The sequence below is a fragment of the Salvelinus alpinus genome, chromosome 19 (genome assembly GCF_045679555.1).
Source record: "Salvelinus alpinus chromosome 19, SLU_Salpinus.1, whole genome shotgun sequence".
Lineage (NCBI taxonomy): Eukaryota > Metazoa > Chordata > Actinopteri > Salmoniformes > Salmonidae > Salvelinus > Salvelinus alpinus.
This window is the reverse complement of record NC_092104.1, coordinates 8441748-8468082: the sequence shown is the minus strand read 5'-3', so window position 1 is coordinate 8468082 and position 26335 is coordinate 8441748. Positions and strand designations below refer to the sequence as shown.

Below are 26335 nucleotides of genomic sequence, written 5' to 3'. Positions count from 1 at the left end.
CGGTTTAAATATTATCGATTATTTAGACAATAGACAACCTGAGGATTAATTATAAACATCGTTTGACATGTTTCAACAAACTTTACTACTACTATTAGGATGTATTCGTCTGCATGTCGTGACCGCCTTTGAGCCAGTGGATTACTGAACAAAACGCGTCAACAAAACTGAGTTTTGGAACGTAAAGAGGGACTTTATCGAACAAAACAAACATTTATTGTGTAACAGGGACTGCAACCATATGAAGATCATCAAAGGTAAGTGATTCATTTTATTGCTATTTCTGACTTTTGTAATTCCTTTACTTGGTTGTAAAATGTGTGTATGCTTTTGTAAGCGGGGCACTGTCCTCAGATAATCGCATGGTATGCTTTTGCCGTAAAGCCTTATTGAAATCTGACACAGCGGCTGGGTTAACAAGAATTTAAACTTTAAACCGATGTATAACACTTCTATTTTTTTGAATGTTTAATTTGACTATTTCTGTATTTTGAATTTGGCTCTCTGCAATTTCACCGGAATTGGGGGTACAGTGGTTTACCTCCACTGTATCCGCACCCTACCATACCCTATTCTAATCTATTCTACCATGCCCAGAAATCTGCTCCTTCTATTTTCTGTACCCAATGCACTAGATGACGAGTTTTGATAGCCTTTAGCCGTACCCTCATCCTACTCCTCCTCTGTTCATCGAGTGATGTTGAGGTTAACCCAGGCCCTGTGTGTCCCCAGGCGCTCTCATTTGTTGACTTCTGTAACCGTAAAAGCCTTGGTTTCATGCATGTTAACATCAGAAGCCTCCTCCCTACGTTTGTTTTACTCACTGCTTTAGCACACTCCGCCAACCCTGATGTCCTTGCCATGTCTGAATCCTGGCTTAGGAAGGCCACCAAACATTCTGCGATTTCCACCCCCAACTACAACATTTTCCGTCAAGATAGAACTGCCAAAGGGGGAGGAGTTGCAATCTACTGCAGAGACAGCCTGCAAAGTTCTGTCATACTTTCCAGGTCTATGCCCAAACAGTTCGAACTTCTAATTTTCTCCAGATATAAATCTTTCCCAGCTGTGCCATGGACACCATATGTGAATTGATTGTCCCCCATCTATCTTCAGAGTATATTCTGTTAGGTGACCTAAACTGGGAAATGCTTAACACCTCGGCCGTCCTACAATCTCAATCACAATCTCAATCACAGTCCCCACAAGAATAGTTTGGTTAGATTGGAATTGTTAGGTTAGATTACTTGTTGGTTATTACTGCATTGTCGGAACTAGAAGCACAAGCATTTCGCTACACTTGCATTAACATCTGCTAACCATGTGTATGTGACAAATAACATTTGATTGATTTGATTGATTGATTGATAGTAAACCAACAACAATCTGACCAACTGGAGAGATTTTGTTAGTCCCCACAAGGTCAAATGCTATTTCTAGGGGGTTTAGGGTTAAGGTTCGAATTAGGGTTAGGAGATAGCGTTAGTTTTAGGTTTATAAGCTAGGGTTAGATTTAGGGTTAGGTTTAGGGTAGGGTTAGGGGTTAAGGTAAATAGGATTTTGAATGGGATTGATTGTATCTCCCAACAAGGTTAGCTGCGCAAGTGTGCGTGTGTGTGTGTGTGTGTGTCTGTGTGGGTGAGACGGTTTGAGTGCGTGTATATGTGGGTTCAGTGATTTCGGAAAGTATTCAGACCCCTTGACTTTTTCCACATTTTGTTACATTACAGCCTTAATCTAAAATTGATTAAATCATTTTTTCTCCTCATCAATCCACACAATACCCAATAATAACAAAGCAAAAACAGTTTTTTGTCAATTTCAGCAAATGTATTAAAAATTAAAAACTGAAATATTACATTTACATAAGTATTCAGACCCTTTACTCAGTACTTTGCTGAAGCACCTTTGGCAGCGATTACAGCATCAAGTCTTCTTGGGTATGGTGCTACAAGTTTGGCACACCTGTATTTGGGGAGTTTCTCCCTTTCTTCTCTGCAGATCCTCTCAAGCTCTGTCAGGTTGGATGGGAAGTGTTGCTGCACGGCTATTTTCAGGTCTCTCCAGAGATGTTCAACCAGGTACAAGTTCGGGCTCTGGCTGGGCCACTCAAGGACATTCAGAAGCCACTCCTGCATTGTCTTGGCTGTGTGATTAGGGTCATTGTCCTGTTGGAAGGTGAACCTTGTCCCCAGTCAGGTCCTGAGCACTCTGGAGCAGGTTTTCAACAAGGATCTCTCTGTACTTTGCTTTGTTCATCTTTCCCTCGATCCTGACTAGTCTCCCAGTCCCTGCCGCTGAAAAACATCCCCACAGCATGATGTTGCCACCATCATGTTTCACCTTAGGGATGGTGCAGGTTTCCTCCAGATGTGGCGCTTGGCATTCATGCCAAAGAGTTCAATTCGGTTTCGTCAGACCAGATAATCTTGTTACTCATGGTCTGAGAGTCTTTAGTTGCCTTTTGGCAAACTCCAAGTGGGCTGTCATGTGCATTTTACTGAGGAGTGGCTTCCGTCTGGCCACTCTACCATAAAGGCCTGACTGGTGGAGTGCTGCAGAGATGGTTGTCCTTCTGGAAGGTTCTCCCATCTCCACAGAAGAACTCTAGAGCTCTGTCAGAGTGGCCCTTGGGTTCTTGGTCACCTCCCTGACCAAGGCCTTTCTCCCCTGATTGCTCAGTTTGGCCGGGCGGCCAGCTCTAGGGGGAGTCTTGGTGGTTCCAAACTTCTTGATGGAGTCCTCTGTGTTCTGGGGACCGTCAATGCAGCAGAATTTTTTTGGTACCCTTCCCCAGATCTGCGCCTCGACACAATCCTGTCTCGGAGCTCTACGGACAATTCTAATTTCGAGTCCCATAGCAAAGGGTTGTGGCTGCTTTGTGTGATGTATTATTGTCTCTACCTTCTTGCCCATCGTGCTGTTGTCTGTGGACAATAATGTTTGTACCCTGTTTTTGATGCTACCATGTTGTGTTGCTGCCATGTTGTGTTGCTACCATGTTGTTGTCATGTTGTGTTGCTACCATGCATTGTTGTCATGTGATTCTGCCATGCTATGTTGTTGTCTTAGGTCTCTCTTTATGTGGTGTTGTGTTGTCTCTCTTGTCGTGATGTGTGTTTTGTACTATATTTTGATTTATATTCATAATCCCAGCCCCTATCCCCGCAGGAGGCCTTTAGCCTTTTGGTAGGCCGTCATTGTAAATAAAACATATAACGGGTCTCAATTCTTATGTAAATAAGGAATTTCTGTTTTGCAAAAATTTCTAAAAACCTGTTTTCATTATCATTATGGGGTATTGTTTGTAGATTGCTGAGAAATTTGTTTATTTAATCAATTTTAGAATAAGGCTGTAACATAACAAAATGTGGAAAAAGTCAAGGGGTCTGAGTGACTGAATAAAAAAAAAAATCACTATATAGAGATATCAGATCATTCTCCGGTATCGTGCTTAATTACTCCAGAAAATACATTTATCGACCAAGTTTGTTCATTCTCCAGAGTGTATCTTCTATAACTGAATTTGATTAAATACTTAATTTTTAAACCTTCACCATTACAAATGTAGACACAGAGGATAGAAAAAGCAGCCCCCTGATAGAGAAAAACAAATCACTCTGTTAGAAAAAGACCAGAAAAAATTGGTTCACAAGGTAAAGAAAATAAAAAAATTGAACTTTTACTTCTGAAGAGAGCCAACCATTACAAGTTAAACTCAAATAAAGCATACTAACCTGGTAAATATGTTGCCTCTCAGAAAACACATACATTCTAAACCAGTTATAATTTTAAAAGATTAGTAATTAGAAACAATGCTATTAATGCCAATTTTAAAAGTTTCTATGAAACTGTATAAAGATCAGACTTTAAAAAGTGGGACGGATCCTAAAGCCTTTTTACGTTGAACAACTCTGAAGCAACTATCAGAAGACAACATATGATAATTAAAAACAGAACCAGTGAAATCTTAGAAATGGTTGCATGTTGCATTTATATTATTGTTCAGTATATTTACAAGATTTTGATTGAAATCTCCCTCACTCCTAGTTGTCCTTCTTCAATTCTGACGTTGCTGTGAGCCATGTCCTCCTCTCTCTCTCCTAGTTGTCCCTCTTCAAATCCTGACCTTGCTGTGAGCCATGTCCTCCTCTCTCTCTCCAAGTTGTCCTTCTTCAATTCTGACCTTGCTGTGAGCCATGTCCTCCCCTCTCTCTCTGTCCTTGCGCCGGCTGTTGATGTGTGTCCTGGTAAGTCAAGGTGTATGGTCTCAGTGCCAGGAATCTTAAATGTGATTTATGGTCATAACAATCCTGTCTCAGAGATCTACGGACAATGTCTTCGATCTTATCTTGATTTCTGCTCTGACATGCACTGTCAACTGTGGGACTTTATATAGACAGGGGTGTGCCTTTCCAAATCATGTCCAATCAATTCAATTTACCACAGGTGGACTCCAATCAAGTTGTAGAATGATCTCAAGGATGATCAATGAAACAATGCACCCTAGTTCAATTGAGTCTCATAGAAGAGGCTGAATACTTATGTGAATGAGGTATTTCTGTTTTAGATTTGAAATTTTAGCAAATGTATTCAAAATCTGTTCACTTCGTCATTATGAGGTGATGTGTGTAGATTGACGAGAAAAAAAAAGTTACTGAATTTAAGAATAAGGCCATAAAGAAACAAAATGTAGAAAGTCAAGGGGTCTGAAAACTCTGAATATAATGCACTGTATATAATGATTCATGGTATTACTGATTAATTACAGGTTGTATGTAGTACTATTTGCCCTCTCCACCCTTAGCAATGCCGTCTCCCACACCTAACTGTTTATTCACTGGGCTGGCCTTTTGACATTATTCGGAATACAATTTGTTCAGTTAGTATCAGAATTTGTTGTTACACCTTACAGGCTTCCATACATCGTGGTAATATAGGGTGTGCTGTCATTGGTTAAGTAGTGTCATGAACCGGCTCGAAGTTCGTAAACAAAAAGGGAGACAACGTGGAGACAAGGAATAACAAAATATTTATTAAAGTAAACTAAACACAATTAACAATGGTGTAATCAGTAGTGTGAGTGTTTTGCATGCATAAAATGTGATAATGCGGGGTGTTGAAAGGTGCCAAAGCAAACAACCCAAAAGGCCATAAAAAATACCACAACCAAAATCTGTCTGTGTCTGCATGGAGACAGTCTCCTCAATGAATGGGGAAGAGGTGCATTTATCCTGGGACACACCTGGGTCCAGGTGTGTCCCATTTCGCTGACGACCCTCCCAGCTCCGCCCACCGACATCCTATTAAGGAAAACAAGAGCAAAGAGAAAGAATTCGGCAGACAGAGTGGGAGGGTCGTCACAAGTAGTCCTACATACCACCTGTGGGTCATCATACCACCTGGGGGTCATCATACCACCTGGGTGTGGGGGGGTGGGATCTTTATAAACAGCTAGATGGCACAGCAAGGACCATCAGCAGTTGGGTGATTAGAGAAGACAGATGGCAATCTCTAGAATTTCCAGGTAAGACAAGAGCTTATTGTTCCACCTCTCTGTTCTCTGTCTCGGCATCCATCTTACCTTTAATCTCTGTAGACTGCGGCTGGGATTCAGTCGATTGCAGACAGTGATTGGCTTTCCAAAAAGCGCTTTTAGATTTGCACATATAGAAAATGAAGTGTCAGTTTGGATTAGTACACTAGATGACTTCTCAGCCAGGTTTGCTGTCAGAACTGAATGTGTAACACCATGGGACTGACAGTTTCTATATCAAGTGTCATCTCCCTCCATCCAGGATACGCTGGTGGGTAAATCAAACACACTTCTGGAAAGCCACTATCTGCAATTGGATAAGAGCCTGTATTTATGCTGCTTCAGGATTGTTCTGGTGTCTTCCATTTATGTCTCTCTCTCTCCCTTCCTCCACTGACTAATCTCTTAACACGGATAATATATCCTGATCTTTCAACTCTATTTTTGATGACTCTGAATACAGTTTGTAGTGTTAGTTTCAAGCTCTTATGGACAGGTTTATATCTTCTCCTCCTCTCCTCTCTCTCAGACAGTGTACCATGGCCTCTCTCTCTCTGTTCCTGGGACTGCTGGTGCTATGCACCCTGGCTCCTGTACACTGTGACCTGCATGACGGCCCCATTAGGGTGTGGGATATTCGTGCCGCCAACCTCAAAGGACGCTTTTTCTCAAAACCAAACCCCTACGTCAAGGTGAATTAATTTAACCAGAACAGTCAGTTAACAAATCATTGTTATATAAAATGAGGGACGGGCAGGTGGGGTGATAAAACAGAAGAAGTAGGGTAATGTGACAGACAGGACAGACATCATAACACAAGGACAGAGACATAGCAGCACTAATCAAACAGTAAACAGTGGACAGTCAGCAGTCATTTGTTTGGACATCAAGTAGCCTACAGTGACATGTGAACATGAAAATGACAGTGATTGGCCTTTTATTTGTTAGGTGAATATTTTTTTATTTTTATTTTTATGAATGAACAATCTAATTAATTTGAAGATACATACAGTGGGGAGAACAAGTATTTGATACACTGCCGATTTTGCAGGTTTTCCTACTTACAAAGCATGTAGAGGTCTGTCATTTTTATCATAGGTACACTTCAACTGTGAGAGACGGAATCTAAAACAAAAATCCAGAAAATCACATTGTATGATTTTTAAGTAATTAATTTGCATTTTATTGCATGACATAAGTATTTGATCACCTACCAACCAGTAAGAATTCCGGCTCTCACAGACCTGTTAGTTTTTCTTTAAGAAGCCCTCCTGTTCTCCACTCATTACCTGTATTAACTGCACCTGTTTGAACTCGTTACCTGTATAAAAGACACCTGTCCACACACTCAATCAAACAGACTCCAACCTCTCCACAATGGCCAAGACCAGAGAGCTGTGTAAGGACATCAGGGATAAAATTGTAGACCTGCACAAGGCTGGGATGGGCTACAGGACAATAGGCAAGCAGCTTGGTGAGAAGGCAACAACTGTTGGCACAATTATTAGAAAATGGAAGAAGTTCAAGATGACGGTCAATCACCCTCGGTCTGGGGCTCCATGCAAGATTTCACCTCGTGGGGCATCAATGATCATGAGGAATGTGAGGGATCAGCCCAGAACTACACGGCAGGACCTGGTCAATGACCTGAAGAGAGCTGGGACCACAGTCTCAAAGAAAACCATTAGTAACACACTACGCCGTCATGGATTAAAATCCTGCAGCGCACGCAAGGTCCCCCTGCTCAAGCCAGCGCATGTCCAGGCCCGTCTGAAGTTTGCCAATGACCATCTGGATGATCCAGAGGAGGAATGGGAGAAGGTCATGTGGTCTGATGAGACAAAAATAGAGCTTTTTGCTCTAAACTCCACTCGCCGTGTTTGGAGGAATAGAAGGATGAGTACAACCCCAAGAACACCATCCCAACCGTGAAGCATGGAGGTGGAAACATCATTCTTTGGGGATGCTTTTCTGCAAAGGGGACAGGACGACTGCACCGTATTGAGGGGAGGATGGATGGGGCCATGTATCGCGAGATCTTGACCAACAACCTCCTTCCCTCAGTAAGAGCATTGAAGATGGGTCGTGGCTGGGTCTTCCAGCATGACAACGACCCGAAACACACAGCCAGGGCAACTAAGGAGTGGCTCCGTAAGAAGCATCTCAAGGTCCTGGAGTGGCCTAGCCAGTCTCCAGACCTGAACCCAATAGAAAATCTTTGGAGGGAGCCGAAAGTCCGTATTGCCCAGCGACAGCCCCGAAACCTGAAGGATCTGGAGAAGGTCTGTATGGAGGAGTGGGCCAAAATCCCTGCTGCAGTGTGTGCAAACCTGGTCAAGAACTACAGGAAACGTATGATCTCTGTAATTGCAAACTAAGGTTTCTGTACCAAATATTCAGTTCTGCTTTTCTGATGTATCAAATACTTATGTCATGTAATAAAATGCAAATTAATTACTTAAAAATCATACAATGTGATTTTCTGGATTTTTGTTTTAGATTCCTTCTCTCACAGTTGAAGTGTACCTATGATAAAAATTACAGACCTCTACATGCTTTGTAAGTAGGAAAACCTGCAAAATCGTCAGTGTATCAAATACTTGTTCTCCCCACTGTATACTGGTTCCTCAATCAAGTGAGCCAACTGTACATACATTAATAAATTACTATTTAATGCACAATTATAATTTTAAAAAGTTGAATAAAGTCTACTGACAACATTATCTTCCTCAGGTGTGGTGCGGTTCATCCTTTCATGGCAAGAGCAACACTCTGGAGAAACAGGAAAACCCCATCTGGCCCGGCGAGTTCAACTTTGCCAACATCCTTCCCAACTCTGTCCTGACGGTGGAGGTGAGTTTTCCCCTTACTATGCAAAGCGTTTTGAGCACTGGAAAAGCACTATGTAAATCCCATTTATTATTATGATGATGAAGATGATAATGAGGAGGAGGTGCAGGAAGATTATTATGAGGAGGAGAGATTCTTTTTTACTATTATTGTTATTATGATAAATTATTAGGTGTGGGATGATGTCATCGGACTAGATCGCCACATGGGAACCTGCACCACAACCATCCGCCCAGGAACACACATCGAGACCTGCTACCTGAAGAAAGGCACTGTCTACTACACCTACAGCTACGGCTACTAGATGGAACAGTATGATGATTAGATTGTAACCTGTGACCTTGAGTCTGATTCTTTCACTCGTATTCACTTCCTTATAGCATTAAAAAAAAAACGTGCTTTACGGCAAGATGGTCTGTCTGGCTTCATTTTTCTGAATTGTTTAATGATTTCTCAGAAGATGCCTTAGATGGTACACAGCATATTAAAATAGATCATCAATATTTCTACTAGATTTGAGACCGTTCGACATTTACCTTTTACAGGGTCACGACGTGGCCCTTTCGGATGTATATCATGCTCACTCTCTCTCCTACCTCACGTTTTACAACGGTTATAAAATCCTGGTAGAAACTTTTTCTCTTTGCTGCCATGGAGGGGTGGAGAACAAAGACATTCTTCCCAAAACTCCTGATTGTCAAAATTGGAGAAAGAAATATGATTTCCACATTTGTGGCCTGCTGGAGGTCATTTTGCAGGGCTCTGGCAGTGCACCTCCTTGCACAAAGGCGGAGGTAGCGGTCCTGCTGCTGGGTTGTTGCCCTCCTACGGCCTCCTCCACGTCTCCTGATGTACTGGCCTGTCTCCTGGTAGCGCCTCCATGCTCTGGACACTACGCTGACAGACACAGCAAACCTTCTTGCCACAGCTCGCATTGATGTGCCATCCTGGATGAGCTGCACTACCTGAGCCACTTGTGTGGGTTGTAGACTCCGTCTCATGCTACCACTAGAGTGAAAGCACCGCCAGCATTCAAAAGTGACCAAAACATCAGCCAGGAAGCATAGGAACTGAGAAGTGGTCTGTGGTCACCACCTGCAGAATCACTCCTTTATTGGGGGTGTCTTGCTAATTGCCTATAATTTCCACCTTTTGTCTATTCCATTTGCACAACAGCATGTGACATTTATTGTCAATCAGTGTTGCTTCCTAAGTGGACAGTTTGATTTCACAGAAGTGTGATCGACTTGAAGTTACATTGGGTTGTTTAAGTGTTCCCTTTATTTTTTTGCGCAGTGTATTTACTCCCAGTGTTGCCGTGATCTCTGTTGGAAAATTTGTTTCTGTTAGAGTTTGTCCACACTCTCTCTGCCGTGGTTAGAATGGATAGTTCAGAGTAACATTCAGCAATGTTATAGAATAGATGTTTTGTCGGTCTTCGCCTTCAATGATACTGAATTCCTAGCTGCAGACTTGGTATCAAAGATTTTTCTTATTCTGTTGGTTCGATAGTCTCAGTTGAACCACGTATGGTTAAGAATTCAGAAATGGGCTCAAACCTTGGCCCTCTCTTAATTGAGAGAAGCATGGTCTGAAGATAAATTCTCAAGGTGGTGGTTATATTCGGAAGAGCAGAATGGGGCTGTCCCATGACACCAGAAAAATGTCTGTGCTCATGGGGTGGGCCTATGATTTATTTAAACTCCAAAGGGAATTGGTGTTTCCTTCATCAAACAGTTTAAAAATCATATTACATGATTTCACAAATGGTTATCTTTACCAATTCATTTTATTCAGCAATTAGATGCAAACCTCACAACTGAGACTTGTATAAACAGGGTTATGGTAATGTAGCTGTATTGTCTCTCATGGGTTTCACAAAATATTACCAAAAGGACCAGTTCGTAGCTGGCTACTTCAACGACCATTTATACGTTCTCAAGTTCTGTGAGGTGGAAGAAGTTCCTTACTCTCTATACTGTCTGGCCATGAGGAAGAATCTCCTCCAGGAATTTATGACCTGGCTAACAGCAGCCTGGGAGTAGAAGAGAGAGAGAGGGAGATGGTGCTTGCTGTACCCAAAGAGGGCAACGTCGTGACAACAGAAAACACACACTGTGTCTTTGGTTGCGTTCAATTATGGGGTTTACATCTAAATGCTGTGAAACTATTTGTGAAAAGATTAAATGTGATGTTAGCTTTCTAAATGAGAGAATGGATTTTAATATAAAGTTTAATTAGTCAGTGGCCACGCCCCCATGAGCCAGACATTACATGAGGCGGAATGGAACCGCCCTTTTCTACTCCAGAATAAAAGGACTCGTGACACAATATATATTTAGTCAAGAGAACGCCGGGACAGGGAGTTCCCTCGTTGAAATGGCTACAACGCTATGAACTAAAGAACAATTATTCAGACTGCAGCTGTTTAAATACTTTAGTCTGGTAAACGCAATCGATCTAAGAACAGTTCCGAATGGTACTCTGAAGTATCCATTATAACAACTGTGACAGACTGACTCCTGGGGAACGCAACCAGACACTTCTCCGTCGACTCTCCAGCAGATGGACCAGCGACCACAGAGAGAGACAAGACGTATGCTTGTAAAAATGTAAATTGCAATTTATTTTCGAATGAGCGGTTGTTCATATTCAAAGTATTAGCAATTTCTATGAGTGTAGTTATCAGCTATGAGTTTCCTGCTCTTGATTGGTCCCCATCCCCTTTCCTTTGTCTACCAAGCCGTCATATCGGTTTCATCCGTTTGGAACTTTTCCTTTGTATCATGTACTAACCCATGTGTGAACGAATTGTGTTTATGTACTTCTGTGCTAGGGTTGGTGCAGATATCCAAGGGTTTGCAACATTCAGAATATGACGGATGAGGTAATAATACAATAACAACTGACAGAAATCAATAAGATATGAAAATATCTGAAGAGTTAATTTGGGAAATAGACACTTTAAATATTTTCCCGTGGTGCCCCGACTTCCTAGTTAAAGTTACATGATAAGTTTAATCGCGTATAAAATTACACAGAGAATTGATTTGATAATATACAGTCTTCACATTTAATGATAGTCAACGACACAACAGTTAGAAGAGGACAGATAGAAGTCCACGCACCCCTATGTCCAAACACAAAGTCATTTGGACTGAAACCCGTGCTCTCCTGTGAAACCTCCCTAGCGGCTAACAGTAACCAAGGCAACCCCTCCCAATCCATCTCAGTACAATAAGCTCTCAACAAAGACTTAAGTGTTTGATGGAAACGTTCCCGTGCTCCTTGACTTTGCACGTGATAAGACAAATTGTGTTTCATATGGAGCTGTTGGAGAACCTGACCAAACAGATTAGATGTGAAATTAGATCCTTGATCAAGCTGAATGACCTTAGGGATTCCAAACAGTGAGAAAAACTGAGTAAAAGCTTTTAACAGACTTAGTCGTGATAGAGAGGATAGGTAGCAGGAAACCTAGTGGTCTGACACATCACAGTGAACAGGTAACTACTACCCTTTGTAGAACGAGGCAGAGGACCAACACAGTCAATAATCAGATACTCAAAAGGTTGGCTGAGTACAGGAATAGGAAACAGTGGTACCGGCTTAATAGCTTGATTAGGTTTACCAGTTAATTGCCAGGTGTGACAAGTTTTGATACTCAGAAACATCCTTTAACCTAGGCCAAAAGAAATGTCTTAATATGCGATTGTAGGTTCTCCTCACACCCATATGTCCAGCATCGTCATTGTGGGAAGTTGTCAACACCAACTCACAAAGCTTAACTGGTACAAAAACCTGTCCAGTCACCTACCCCAGAAAACACCTACCATGAGACACCCACTTTCTCATCAGGACATCCTCTTGGAGAAAATAGTCATGGGTGACATCTCCCAACTGTTCCACAGGCACAATTTGGTCACGCAACTCTTCTAATGTGGGGTCAGTCAGTTGCGCATTGATTAGATCGGAGCGGGATACAGATAATGGGATAACAGGGAAAGCAGTGACAGACTTCTTGGTATTCTCGTTAGTCCGCGTAGTGACCAGTTCGCCACGGCTCATAGAATGCATCACTGCACACGCAGAGAACACCTCTGGGAAACTCTGCGCACTCTCATCAGGAATCCCTGCAAATGACGGCTTAGTGGAAACCCGACAGGCCACACACGCTCACCAGCCAAGTTATTCCCAAGGATAACGTCGATACCCTCAATAGGCAACGAAGGACGCGCCCCCACAACAACCTCAACTTTCACCAGTCCACAATCCAACATCAGTTTATGCAATGGAACTGACAGAGTGTTCAAATCTATTCCCCTAATTAGAACACTATTCCCCGAATCAGTCTCCAACACAAATGATTCAGAGGCACCTGTGTCTCTCAGGATCTTCACTGGCACTAGGTCCTTACTTCCTAAAATAGACACAAAACCCTCCGTAATGAAAGGTAAATAGTCTGGGTCAATATGGACTTTCACATGCCCCTGGGCCTGAGACAATGTGTCAGGAGTGAACTGATGTGGAACAGGTGCAGCTAGCGCCGTAGGCTTAGATTTAACGTAAGCACACGTACTGAATTTACCCCTAGCCCTGAGAACCGGACATTTGTTTTTCCAATGACCTGAACCTTGACAGTAGTGACACTCTTGACCAAAGTCAGCTTTACCACGGGAGTCAGGCTCAACCCGAGTTGAATGAAACTTTGTCCGTGAACCAAAGTATCTCGGTGAGCGAGGCCCAAATCTCTCCTAACGCCCCCACTCACTCCGAATACGGGGCTCCGCAAAGACACTTTTGTGAGTCAAAACATACTCGTCCGCCAAAACCGCAGCTTCAGCCACAGTCTTTACTTTTCGTTAGTTAATGTACGTGACTGTAGGATCAGGGATTGTGTCCTTAAATTGCTCTAGCATAATCAGATCACACAGCCCTTGGAAAGTCATAACTGCAGAGGCGGAACACCAGCGATTAAACTGAAGATAACTCTCTCGCAAACTCAACACAAGTCAGTTTATTATCCCTTTTTAAAGTTCTAAATCGTTGGCGGTAAGCCTCAGGAAACAATTCATAAATCTGTAACAAAGCCATTTTAACCTTATCATAACTGACACTGTCGGCTACACTAAGAGCTGAATATGCTTCCTGCGCTTTACCAGTCAAAACACACTGCAACATTAACATTCGGTCAGAATCAGGCCAACTCCTAGCGTCAGCAAGACGCTCAAACAGCGCAAAGAATGTATCAGGGTCTTTTTCATTAAATTGAGGCAACAACGTAAGTTCCCAACAATATCAAATGTGTCCGGGGCATGACCAAAAGAGGAACGACCCCTAGGTAAATCTGGGTCACCTTCCCAGAGCAAACTCGTCCCTGAAAGCTCTCCTTCCCTAACCAGCTCTAGCCGCTCTTGTTGCAGCTTGATTTTAGCAAGCTCCATATCCTGTTTAAATGCCAATTATTTTTCATATTTTACACAATCATGCTCTCGCTTCTCACGATCATGCTCTAGCTGTTTTTTAAAAATGTATTTCACCTTTATTTAACCAGGTAGGCTATTTGATAACAAGTTCTCATTTGCAACTGCGACCTGGCCAAGAAAAAAGCATAGCAATTCGACACATAAAACAACAGAGTTACACATGGAATTAACAAAACATACAGTCCATAATACAGTAGAAAAAGAAAACAAAAAGTCTATATACAGTGAGTGCAAATGACGTAAGATAAGGGAGATAAGGCAATAAATAGGCCATGGTGGCGAAGTAATTACAATATAGCAATTAAACACTGGAATGGTAGAAGTGCAGAAGATGAATGTGCAAGCAGAGATACTGGGGTGCAAAGGAGCAAGATAAATAAAATAAATACAGTAAGGGGATGAGGTGGATAGATGGGCTGTTTACAGATGGGCTATATACAGGTGCAGTGATCTGAGCTGCTCTGACAGCTGGTGCTTAAAGCTAGTGAGGGAGATATGAGTCGCCAGCTTCAGTGATTTTTGCAGTTCGTTCCAGTCATTGGCAGCAGAGAACTGGAAGGATAGGCGACCAAGGAGGAATTGGCTTTGGGGGTGACCAGTGAGATATATCTGCTGGAGCGCGTGCTACGAGTGGGTGCTGCTATGGTGACCAGTGAGCTGAGATAAGGCGGGGCTATACCTAGCAGAGACTTGTAGATAACCTGTAGCCAGTGGGTTTGGCGACGAGTATTGAGCGAGGGCCAACCAACGAGAGCGTACAGGTTGCAGTGGTGGGTAGTGTATGGGGCTTTGGTGACAAAACGGATGGCATTGTGATAGACTGCATCCAATTTGTTGAGTAGAGTGTTGGAGGCTATTTTACAGATGACATCGAAGTCGAGGATCGGTAGGATGGTCAGTTTTACGAGGGTATGTTTGGCAGCATGAGTGAAGGATGCTTTGTTGCAATATCGGAAGCCGATTCTAGATTTAATTTTGGATTGGAGATGCTTAATGTGAGTCTGGAAAGAGAGTTTACAGTCTAACCAGACACCTAGGTATTTGTAGTTGTCCACGTATTCCAACTCAGAGCCGTCCAGAGTAGTGATATTGGGCGGGCGGGCAGGTGCGGGCAGTGATCGATTGAATAGCATGCATTTAGTTTTATTTACATTTAAGAGCAGTTGGAGGCCACGGAAGGAGAGTTGTATGGCATTGAAGCTCGTCTGGAGGTTAGTTAACAGTGTCCAAAGAGGGGCCAGAAGTATACAGAATGGTGTCGTCTGCTTAGAGGTGGATCACCAGCAGAAAGAGCGACATCATTGATGTATACAGAGAAGAGAGTCGGCCCGAGAATTGAACCCTGTGGCACCCCCATAGAGACTGCCAGAGGTCCGGACAACAGGCCCTCCGATTTGACACACTGAACTCTGTCTGAGAAGTACTTGGTAAACCAGGCGAGGCAATTATTTGAGAAACCAAGGCTGTCGAGTCTGCCAATAAGAATGTGGTGATTGACAGTCGAAAGCCTTGGCCAGGTCGATGAATACGGCTGCACAGTAATGTCTCTTATCGATGGCGGTTATGATGTCGTTTAGGACCTTGAGCGTAGCTGAGGTGCACCCATGACCAGCTCTGAAACCAGATTGCATAGCGGAGAAGGTACGGTGAGATTCGAAATGGTTGGTGATCTGTTTGTTAACTTGGCTTTCGAAGACCTTAGAAAGACTGGATAGGATAGATATAGGTCTGTAGCAGTTTGGGTCTAGAGTGTCTCCCCCTTTGAAGAGGGGGATGACCGCGGCAGCTTTCCAATCTTTGGGAATCTCAGACAATACGAAAGAGATATTGAACAGGCTAGTAATAGGGGTTGCAACAATTTCGGCAGATCCAGGTCCAGATTTTGCAGCTCTTTCAGAACATCAGCTATCTGGATTTGGGTAAAGGAGAACCTGGGGAGGCTTGGGCGAGTAGCAGCGGGGGGGGGGGGGCGGGGCTGTTGGCCAAGGTTGGAGTCACCAGGAGGAAGGCATGGCCAGCCGTTGAGAAATGCTTGTTGAAGTTTTCGATTATCACGTATTTATCGGTGGTGACCGTGTTACCTAGCCTCAGTGCAGTGGGCAGCTGGGAGGAGGTGCTCTTGTTCTCCATGGACTTTACAGTATCCCAGAACTTTTTTGGAGTTAGAGCTACAGGATGCAAATTTCTGCTTGAAAAAGCTGGCCTTTGCTTTCCTGACTGACTGCGTGTATTGGTTCATGACTTCCCTGAACAGTTGCATATCGCGGGGGCTCTTCGATGCTATTGCAGTTTGCCACAGGATGTTTTTGTGCTGGTCGAGGGCAGTCAGGTCTGGAGTGAACCAAGGGCTATATCTGTTCTTAGTTCTGCATTTTTTGAACGGAGCATGCTTGTCTAATATGGTGAGGAAGTAACTTTTAAAGAATGACCAGGCATCCTCAACTGACGGGATGAGGTCAATATCCTTCCAGGGTACCCGGGCCAGGTCGATTAGAAAGGCCTGCTCGCAGAAGTTTTTTAGGGAGCGTTTGACAGTGATGAGGGGTGGTCGTTTGACCGCGGACCCGTAGCGGATACAGGCAATGAGGCAGTGATCGCTGAGATCTTGATTGAAGACAGCAGAGGTGTATTTGGAGGGCAAGTTGGTCAGGATAATGTCTATTAGGGTGCCCATGTTTACGGATTTAGGGTTGTACCTGGTGGGTTCCTTGATGATTTGTGTGAGATTGAGGGCATCTAGCTTAGATTGTAGGACTGCCGGGGTGTTAAGCATATCCCAGTTTAGGTCACCTAACAGAACAAACTCTGAAGCTAGATGGGGAGCGATCAATTCACAGATGGTGTCCAGGGCACAGCTGGGAGCTGAGGGGGGTCGGTAGCAGTGAGAGACTTATTTCTGGAGAGATTAATTTTAAAAATTAGAAGTTCGAACTGTTTGGGCATAGACCTGGAAAGTATGACAGAACTTTGCAGGCTATCTCTGCAGTAGATTGCAACTCCTCCCCCTTTGGCAGTTCTATCTTGACGGAAAGTGTTATAGTTCGGTATGGAAATCTCAGAATTTTTGGTGGCCTTCCTAAGCCAGGATTCAGACACGGCAAGGACATCAGGATTGGCAGAGTGTACTAAAGCGGTGAGTAAGACAAACTTAGGGAGGAGGCTTCTGATGTTGACATGCATGAGGCCAAGGCTTTTTCGATCACAGAAGTCAACAAATGAGGGTGCCTGGGGACATGCAGGGCCTGGGTTTACCTCCACATCACCCGAGGAACAGAGGAGTAGTAGGATGAGGGTGCGGCTAAAGGCTATCAAAACTGGTCGCCTAGAGCGTTGGGGACAAGGAATAAAAGGAGCAGATTTATGGGCGTGGTAGAATAAATTCTGGGCATAATGTGCAGACAGGGGTATGGTGGGGCACGGGTACAGCGGAGGCAAGCCCAGGCACTGGGTGATGATAAGAGAGGTTGTATCTCTGGACATGCTGGTCTCAATGGGTGAGGTCACCGCATGTGTGCGAGGTGGGACAAAGGAGGTATCAGAGGTATGGAGAGTGGAACTACGGGGTCCATTGCAAACCAAAACAATGATAACTAGCCTGAACAACAGTATACAAGGCATATTGATATTTGAGAGAGACATACAGTAAGGCATAAAGTGATTGCAGGTCTTGATTGGGAGAGCTAGCTAAAACAACAGGTGAGATAACAGCAGCTAGTCAGCTAACACAGCAACAGCAGGTAAAAATGGCGACGACTAGGCAGAGAGGGTCGGATTAACTACACACAGAGCCTGAGTTAAAACACAGAGCCGACAAATAAAACACAAATAAACAGAATGGAGTACTGTGAATTAATGGACAGTCCGGCAGGCATCAGCTATGTAGCCAAGTGATCATAGTGTCCAGGGGGCAGCCGTAGAAGGAGCAGGGAAGCCGCCACTACGCTAGCACGCGGCGTTTAAAGTTAGTAGCCCGGGGGGTGGTCTGCTCAGACGGAGGGGGTCTGCTCAGACGGAGGCCGGTTGAGGGCACAGCGGATGGGGTATTCGTCTGCAGACCAGACGTGGTCGTGTCGACAGAGAATCCAAGCCGGATGGCGATGGCGAAAGAGGTATTGTAGAATTGTGTTTGCTAACTGGTGCTAGCTTCGTGGCAGTGGTGCTAGCTGCAAGCTAGCTGTGAGGATCAGAAGTAGTGGCTCAGGGATTACGGCAGGAATCCGGCGTTGTTGTGGAGAGACAGTCCGATGCTGGTAAATTGGAGAGTAATATCCAGGCTAATAACAGGGCTGGTGTCTGTGCAGAAGGTAAAAGCTGCTAGCAGCGGCTAAAAAAGACTAAATAACTTGTAGCTGATTAGCTGGTTAGCTACTGGGGGTTCTTGAATGTGTTCCAAAGTTAAAAAATAATAGCGATTCCGTATCACATTGGGTGAGGTAGGTTACCGGAAGGTATAATCGAAATAAAAATCGAAAAGAGATAGAATTAAAAAAATATATATATACAAGACATACGAAAAATACAAACGTACACGAGAGGATGAAACAAAACACGTCTACACTGCTACGCCATCTTAATGCGCCACAGGATGTTTTTGTGCTAGTCAAGGTCTGGAGTGAACCAAGGACTATATCTATTCCTAGATCATTTATTTTTGAATGGGGCATGCTTATTTAAGATGGTGAGTTAGGCACTTTTAAAGAATAACCAGGCATCCTCTATTGATGGGATGAGGTCAATGTCATTCCAGGATACCCCAGCCAGGTCGATTAGAAAGGTCTGCTCGCAGAAGTGTTTTATAGTTAGGGATGGAGATTTCAGGGGTTTTCCTAAGCCAGGATTCAGACACAGCTAAGACATCCGGGTTGGCAGAGTGTGCTAAAGCAGTGAGTTAAACAAACTTAGGGAATAGGCTTCTAATGTTAACATGCGTGAAACCAAGGCTTTTACGGTTACAGAAGTCAACAAATGAGAGCACCTGGGGAGTGGGAGTAGAGCTAGGCACTGCAGGACCTGGATTAACCTCTACATCACCAGAGGAACAGAGGAGAAGTAGGATAAGGGTATGGCTAAAGGCTATACGAACTGGCCGTCTAGCACGTTCGGAACAGAGAGTAAAAGGTGCAGTTTTCTGGACACGATAGCATAGATTCAAGGCATAGTGTATAGACAAAGGTAAGGTAGGAAGTGAGTACATTGGAGGTAAACCTAGGCATTGAGTAATGATGAGAGAGAGTCTCTAGAGACGTTTAAACCAGGTGATGTCATCGCATATGTAGGAGGTGGAACAACATGGTTGGTTAAGGCATATTGAGCAGGGCTAGAGGCTCTACAGTGAAATAAGACAGTAATCACTAACCAGGACAGTAATGGACGAGGCATATTGATATTAGAGAGAGGCATGCGTAGCCAAGTGAACATATGGGTCCAGTGAGTGGTTGGGCTGGCTGGGGACACGGCGATTCAGACAGTTAGCAGGTCAGTGCTAACAAGCTAGCAGACAGTAGGCCGGGGTTAGCAAGCAAGCAGTTAGCAGACCGGGGTTAGCAAGCAAGCAGTTAGCAGACCGGGTTAGCAAGCAAGCAAGCAGTTAGCAGACCGGGTTAGCAAGCAAGCTAGCAGTTAGCAGACCGGGGCAGGCAAGCTAGCAGTTAGCAGACCGGGGCAGGCAAGCTAGCAGAAGGGCCTTTGGGGGATGTCGCGATGGAGGTAAGCTGTAACAGAAGCAGTTATTTCTGCTGTTCAAAAAGAAGACTACTAGGACTAACCGATGGAGTGGTCATATTAACGTTACGGGGAGATGGCGAGTCCTCAGCAGAGGCTGCCCCAGTGGTAACTTCAACACCACTCTTCATCAGATTAGCCTTCAATATCAACCTAATAGAATTTTATAGACATTTATCACTAATTTCAACCTTGTAGTGTTCGGCAATCTTCAACAGCTGTTCTTTAGTACATAATTCCAACAGTTCCTCTGATGGAAAGCAAATGAACTAGTCTACATTAGACACCATAGTCAGAAGTAAATACCAAAAAAATATCCCCTCTGCTGAGCACACCAAGACCACAACCAGAGAAATGACAATCACACTGGGCACCACAGAAGAGAGATTATATATATGGAGCTTCCCCAAAACCTACAGTAACTCAACCCTAGTCTTCCCCTAAACCTACAGTAACTCAACCCTAGTCGCCGTGCGGATTTGCGGTGTGTAATTACGCACTGTATCCCGCTGGCAAGGAAATAAACCCCCCAGCACGCTGGCAGATTCCCCCAAGCCATGGCTGCGCCCCCGAGACAACTGCTCAGTCCACAGACACCACACAAAATAACAAAATAGCCATGCCCAACATATTCCAAAGTGAAACACGTCGCTAAGCCTAACAGAGGGGAAAAAACTATAGCTTCGGGTAGCTAGTGTCACTAACCTACCCAAATCTCCCAGTGAGGTACACAGCCGATTGTACTCACCTCCTCGGACTGATGTCCCAACAAATCAAATTACATTTATATAGCCCTTCTTACATCAGCTGATATCTCAAAGTGCTGTACAGAAACCCAGCCTAAAACCCCAAACAGCAAGCAATGCAGGTGTAGAAGCACAGTGGCTAGGAAAAACTCACTAGAAAGGCCAAATCCTAGGAAGAAACCTAGAGAGGAACGAGGCTATGAGGGGTGGCCAGTCCTCTTCTGGCTGTGCCGGGTGGAGATTATAACAGAACATGGCCAAGATGTTCATAAATGACCAGCATGGTGAAATAATAATAATCACAGTAGTTGTCGAGGGTGCAACAAGTCAGCACCTCAAGAGAAAACGTCAGTTGGCTTTTCATAGCCGATCATTAAGAGTATCTGTACCGCTCCTGCTGTCTCTAGAGAGTTGAAAACAGCAGGTCTGGGACAGGTAGCACGTCCGGTGAACAGGTCAGGGTTCCATAGCCGCAGGTAGAACAGTTGAAACTGGAGCAGCAGCACGGCCAGGTTGACTGGGGACAGCAAGGAGTCATCATGCCAGGTAGTCCTGAGGCATGGTCCTAGGGCTCATGTCCTCCGAGAGAGAGAAAGAAAGAATTAGAGAGAGCATACTTAAATTCACACAGGAGAAGTACTCCAGATATAACAGACTGACCCTAGCCCCCCAACACAAACTACTGCAGCATAAATACTGGAGGCTGAGACAGGAGGTCCAAGGAGAAACTGTGGCCCCATCCGATGATACCCCCGGACAGGGCCAAACAGGCAGGATATAACCCCACACCACTAGAGGGATATCTTCAACCACCAACTTACCATCCTGAGACAAGGCCGAGTATAGCCCACAAAGATCTCCGCCACGGCACAACCAGAGGGGGGCACCAACCCGGACAGGAAGATGACGTCAGTGACTCAACCCACTCAAGTGACGCACCCTTCCTAGGGACGGCATGGAAGAGCACCAGTAAGCCAGTGACTTAGCCCCTGTAATAGGGTTAGAGGCAGAGAATCCCAGTGGAGACATAAGCGAGTAGAGCAAGAGTCTCCAGCCTGGGCAGGGGCCTGGAAACTAAGCAATGTACTTTCTCCAACACAGCAGACAATGAACTATCCACCGCAGTGGCAAGTTAACCAAAAACAAAGGCAACCAATACTGGGCACCAAACTCAAGAACTGTACCAAAAGATGTAAACAAAGCACCTACAGAGTTTAACATTAACTCCACGTTTTCTCCCAAACACAACACACATACTAGTAAGCCAAACGACACTAGTATTAGTCCTTTATAATGCAACAAAATGCTATACGCCAAAATGTCTAGGAACCAAACAGACAAGCCCCCACTTGTCACCAACCGGCTCAAAGTTCGTAACAAAAGGGAGACAAGGAATAACAAAATATATTTATTTAAAAAAGTTAACTAAATACAATTAACAATGGTGTGTGTAATCAGTAGTGTAAGTGAGTGTTTTGCATGCATAAATGTGATAATGCAGGGTGTTGAAAGGTGCCAAAGCAAACAAACCACAAGGCCACAAAAATACCACAACCAAAATCTGTCTGTGTCTGCATGGAGAGAGTCTCCTCAATGAATGGGGAAGAGGTGCATTTATCCTGGGACACACCTGGGTCCAGGTGTGTCCCATTTCGCTGACGACCCTCCCAGCTCCGCCCACCGACATCCTATTAAGGAAAACAAGAGCAAAGAGAAAGAATTCGGCAGACAGAGTGGGAGGGTCGTCACAAGTAGTCCTACATACCACCTGTGGGTCATCATACCACCTGGGTGGGATCTTTATAAACAGCTAGATGGCACAGTAAGGACCATCAGCAGTTGGGTGACTAGAGAAAGACAGAATTTCCAGGTAAGACAAGAGTTTATTCTGCCACCTCTCTGTTCTCTGTGAGGGCATCCATCTTACCTTTTATCGCTGTAGACTTTGGCTGGGATTCAGTCGATTGCAGTGAGTGGCTTTCCTAAAAGCGTTTTTAGATTTGCACATATAGAAAATGAAGTGTCAGTTTGGTTGATGACTTCTCAGCCAAGTTTGCTGTCAGAACTGAATGTGTAACACCATGGGACTGACAGTTTCTATATCAAGTATCATCTCCCTCCATCCAGGATACGCTGGTGGGTAAATCAAACACACTTCTGGAAAGCCACTATCTGCAATTGAATAAGAGCCTGTATTTATGCTGCTTCAGGATTGTTCTGGTGTCTTCCATTTATGTCTCTCTGTGTGTCCGTCTCTCTCTCTCCCTTCCTCCACTGACTAATCTCTTAACACGGATAATATATCCTGATCTTTCAACTCTATTTTTGACTCCTCTCTGAATACAGTTTGAGGTGTTAGTTTCAAGCCCTTATGGACAGGTTTATATCTTCCCCTCTCCTCTCCTCTCTCTCAGACAGTGTACCATGGCCTCTCTCTCTCTGTCCCTGGGACTGCTGGTGCTATGCACCCTGGCTCTTGTACACCTGCATGACCTGCATGGCGGCCCCATCAGGGTGTGGGATATTCGTGCCGCCAACCTGAAAGGATGGCTATTCTCAAAACCAAACCCCTACCTCAAGGTGAATTAATGTATTTAACCAGAACAGTCAGTTAACAAATCATTGTTAAATAAAATGAGGGACGGGCAGGTGGGGTGATAAAACAGAAGAAGTAATGTGACAGACATCATAACACAAGGACAGAGACATAGCAATAATCAGACAGTCATTTGTTTGGACATCAAGTAGCCATGTGAACATGAGAATGTCAGTGATTGGCTTGTTATTTGTTAGGTGAATTAATCTTTTTTTTTAAATGAACGAACAATCAAATTAATTATAAAATGCATATACTAGTTCCTAATTTCAAGTGAGCCAACTGTACATGCATTATAAATAATTTTGTATTTAATGCACAATAGTAATAGAACTAAGTTTTTAATAAAGTCTACTGACAACATTATCTTCCTCAGGTGTGGTGCGGTTCATCCTTTCATGGCAAGAGCAACACTCTGAAGAGACAGAGAAATCCCATCTGGCCCGACGAGTTCAACTTTGCAAACATCATTAACAACTCGGTCCTTACGCTGGAGGTGAGTTTCCCACCTTACTATGCAAAGTGTTTTGAGCACTGGAAAAGCACTATGTAAATCCCATCAATTATGATGAGAGATTATTGTTATTATGATTATTATTAGGTGTGGGATGATATCATCGGACTAGATCACCACATGGGAACCTGCACAACCACCATCCACCCAGGAACACATAGTGAGACCTGCCAGCTGAAGAGAGGCACCGTCTACTACTCCTACAGCTACTAGATGGAACAGTGAGGATTAGATTGTAACCTTGAGTCTGATTCTTTCACTCGTATTCACTTCCTTATAGCATTAAAAAACGTGCTTTACAGCAAGATGTCTCAGTCTGTCTTCATCATGTTTCTGAATTGTTTAATGATTTCGCAGAAGATGCCTTAGATGGTACACAGCATATTAGAAGAGATCATCAATATTTCTACTGGATTTGAGACCGTTCGACATTTACCTTTCACAGTGTCACGATGTGGCCCTTTTGGGTGTATATCATGCTCACTCTCTCTCCCACCCCACGTTTTACAACGGTTATAAAATCCTGGTAGAAAGTCTTTCTCTTTGCTGCCATGGAGTGTGGAGAACAAAGACATTCTTCCCAAAACTCCTAATTGTTAAAATTTGGAGAAGGAAGTAATATTTATATTTTTGAGAATGTGGACAGTCATGAGTTTGTATCATTTGGTGACCTCATGAGGACAGTGTCATGTCTTTGGCATTAAACTGAAGACTTAGTTTAATCACATAATAATTAGAGAATTTTATGATAAATAACTTAATCATGTAATTAACTAGGAAGTCCAGTCACCAAGAAATATTTGGATTACAAAGTTATAAGTTTTATAACTTTCAGCTATTTTACTATCTGATCAATTAGTCTTCCAATGAATGAATTCTTTACCTCACGTTAGTCTCATGCCAAACAAATTGTTGGTTATTTGCACGAACCCAGTCTTCACTATGAGTCATCCATCAATTGTCTTAAATCATTTATTTACTAAATAACAGAAATGCACAAACAGATAGTTACAAGGAAATGATAGCGTAGTTTCCCTAGTGGGATAAACCGGTATCGTGGCTCGGTAGTCACATTATTAATTTCACTGTTACGACCACTAGGAGATTTTTAAATTAAACAAGACATAAAAAAACGCACAAACCAAAACATCCTTCCCCTTTTAAAAATAAAGTGTCAGCTAGGTCTTCGAGTTCAATGATCCTGACTTCCTAGCTGCAGACTAATTAGTATCAAAGATTTTTTTCTTATTCTGTCGGTTCGATAGTCAGTTTAACCACGTATGGTTACGAATTCAGCAATGGGCTTAAAATTTTGCCCTCTTGTAATTGAGAAGCTTGGTCTCTACTCAAACCTTAGCCCTCTCGTAATTGAGAAGCATGGTCTGAAGATAAATTCCCAAGATGGTGGTTATATTCGGAAGAGCAGAATGTGGCTGTCCCATGACACCAGATCAATGTCTATGCTCATGGGGTGGGCCTATGATTTAGTTAAACTCCGAAGGGAATTAGTTTCCTTAAACAGTTTAAAAATCATATTACATTATTTCACAAATGGTTTCATCTTTACTCATTCATTTTATACAGCAATTAGATGCAAGCCTCACAACTGAGACTCTTGTATAAACAGGTTAATGGTAATCCCTCGTTGAAAAGACTGGAACTCAAACTTTCAACAGAGAAAAAGTAGTACTATGTGCCAATGAGAGCCACGGTAAGCCAGACATATTGAATGGTTAAGAAGACCAGAAAAATGAAGCTGTTGCTACATGTTGAAATGGTTGGCAATTCAAAAACTAGAGTCAGCGCGCCGGGACAGAGTCCCCACGTTGATGGGGGACTCTATAAACTAAAGAACAATTATTCAGACTGCAGCTGTTTAAATACTTTAGTCTGGTAAATGTATCTCTTCTAAGAACAGTTCTGAATGGTACTCTGAAGTACCCATTATAACAACTACGACAGACTGTGACTCCTGGGGAATTCAACCAGAGACTTTTCTGTCGACTTTCCAGCAGATGGACCAGCGACCACAGAGAAAGACAAGACATATGCTAGTAAAAATGTAAATTGTAATTTATTTTCGAATGAGCAGTTGTTCATATTCAAAGCATTAGCAATTTCTATGAGTGTAGTTACCAGCTATGAGTTTCCTGCTCTTGATTGGTCCCCTTTGTCTACCAAGCCATCATATCGGTTTCATCCGCTAGGGACTTTTCCTTTGTATCATGTAGTAACCCATGTGTGAACTAATTGGGTGTGTGTTTATGTAATTCTGTGATTTGATTAGTTAGTTAGTAAATAAATAATTAAACCAGTTTGTATATCGCTGATTTGTGACCTGTGCTAGGGTTGGTGCAGACATTCAAGGGTTTGTGACATTCAGCATATGACTGATGAGGTAATAATACATTAATAAGTGACTGTAATTGATAAGATATGAAAATATCTGAAGAGTTCATTCGGGAAATAGAACACTAAAAATATTTTCCCGTAATGCCCCGACTTCCTAGTTAATTAAAGTTACTTGATAAGTTTAATCGTGTAATAAAATTACACATAGAGAATTGATTTGATAATATACAGTCTTCACATTTAATGATAGTCAACAACACAACAGTACACCATTTTTGTGCTTAAACCTGAGCGTAATATACCTTTTTGTTAATCTAAGGTTTGGCCTTCTTTCATAATCAGCATTTCAGATAAATACAACATTTCCCAATGGTGATAATTAAGTCCTTATGTTATGTTGATCCAGCCTGGGATGACATGGTGGGAAGCTAAGCTGCAGCATCACCATGAACATGGGAACCCACAATGTCAGGGAACCTTCTGTTATACTTACAGTTACATATGAACCCCCCCCCCCCCCATGTGGAAATGAAC

At 43.3% G+C, this 26335-nt stretch overlaps 1 protein-coding gene across 3 annotated transcripts; it reads left to right on the top strand.

Annotated features, from left to right (window-relative positions):
• Positions 1–5326: 5326 nt before the first annotated feature.
• LOC139544965 (perforin-1-like) lies at positions 5327–23754 on the top strand. 3 transcript variants are annotated; one of them, XM_071352214.1, is made up of 4 exons: positions 5327–5527; positions 6066–6228; positions 8270–8389; positions 8559–8795. In XM_071352214.1, the coding sequence occupies exons 1-4, from the start codon at positions 5505–5507 to the stop codon at positions 8688–8690; spliced, it is 438 nt and encodes a 145-aa protein (XP_071208315.1). In that variant the 5' UTR covers positions 5327–5504; the 3' UTR covers positions 8691–8795. The 3 variants fall into 3 exon arrangements, with proteins under 3 accessions (XP_071208315.1, XP_071208316.1, XP_071208318.1); XM_071352215.1 differs by lacking the exon at positions 8559–8795 and adding an exon at positions 23537–23754 and having other exon boundaries at positions 5405–5527; XM_071352217.1 differs by lacking the exons at positions 5327–5527; positions 6066–6228; positions 8270–8389; positions 8559–8795 and adding exons at positions 22054–22209; positions 22754–22919; positions 23312–23431; positions 23537–23754.
• Positions 23755–26335: the final 2581 nt, after the last annotated feature.

What these genes read in the sequence shown, in the direction of transcription:
- LOC139544965 (XM_071352214.1), top strand. Translation starts at nt 5,505, where the DNA reads ATGGCAATCTCTAGAATTTCCAG. An exon ending in GCAATCTCTAGAATTTCCAG is followed by an intron (nt 5,528 to 6,065) that starts GTAAGACAAGAG and finishes CCTCTCTCTCAG; the next exon opens with ACAGTGTACCATGGCCTCTC. An exon ending in AACCAAACCCCTACGTCAAG is followed by an intron (nt 6,229 to 8,269) that starts GTGAATTAATTT and finishes TATCTTCCTCAG; the next exon opens with GTGTGGTGCGGTTCATCCTT.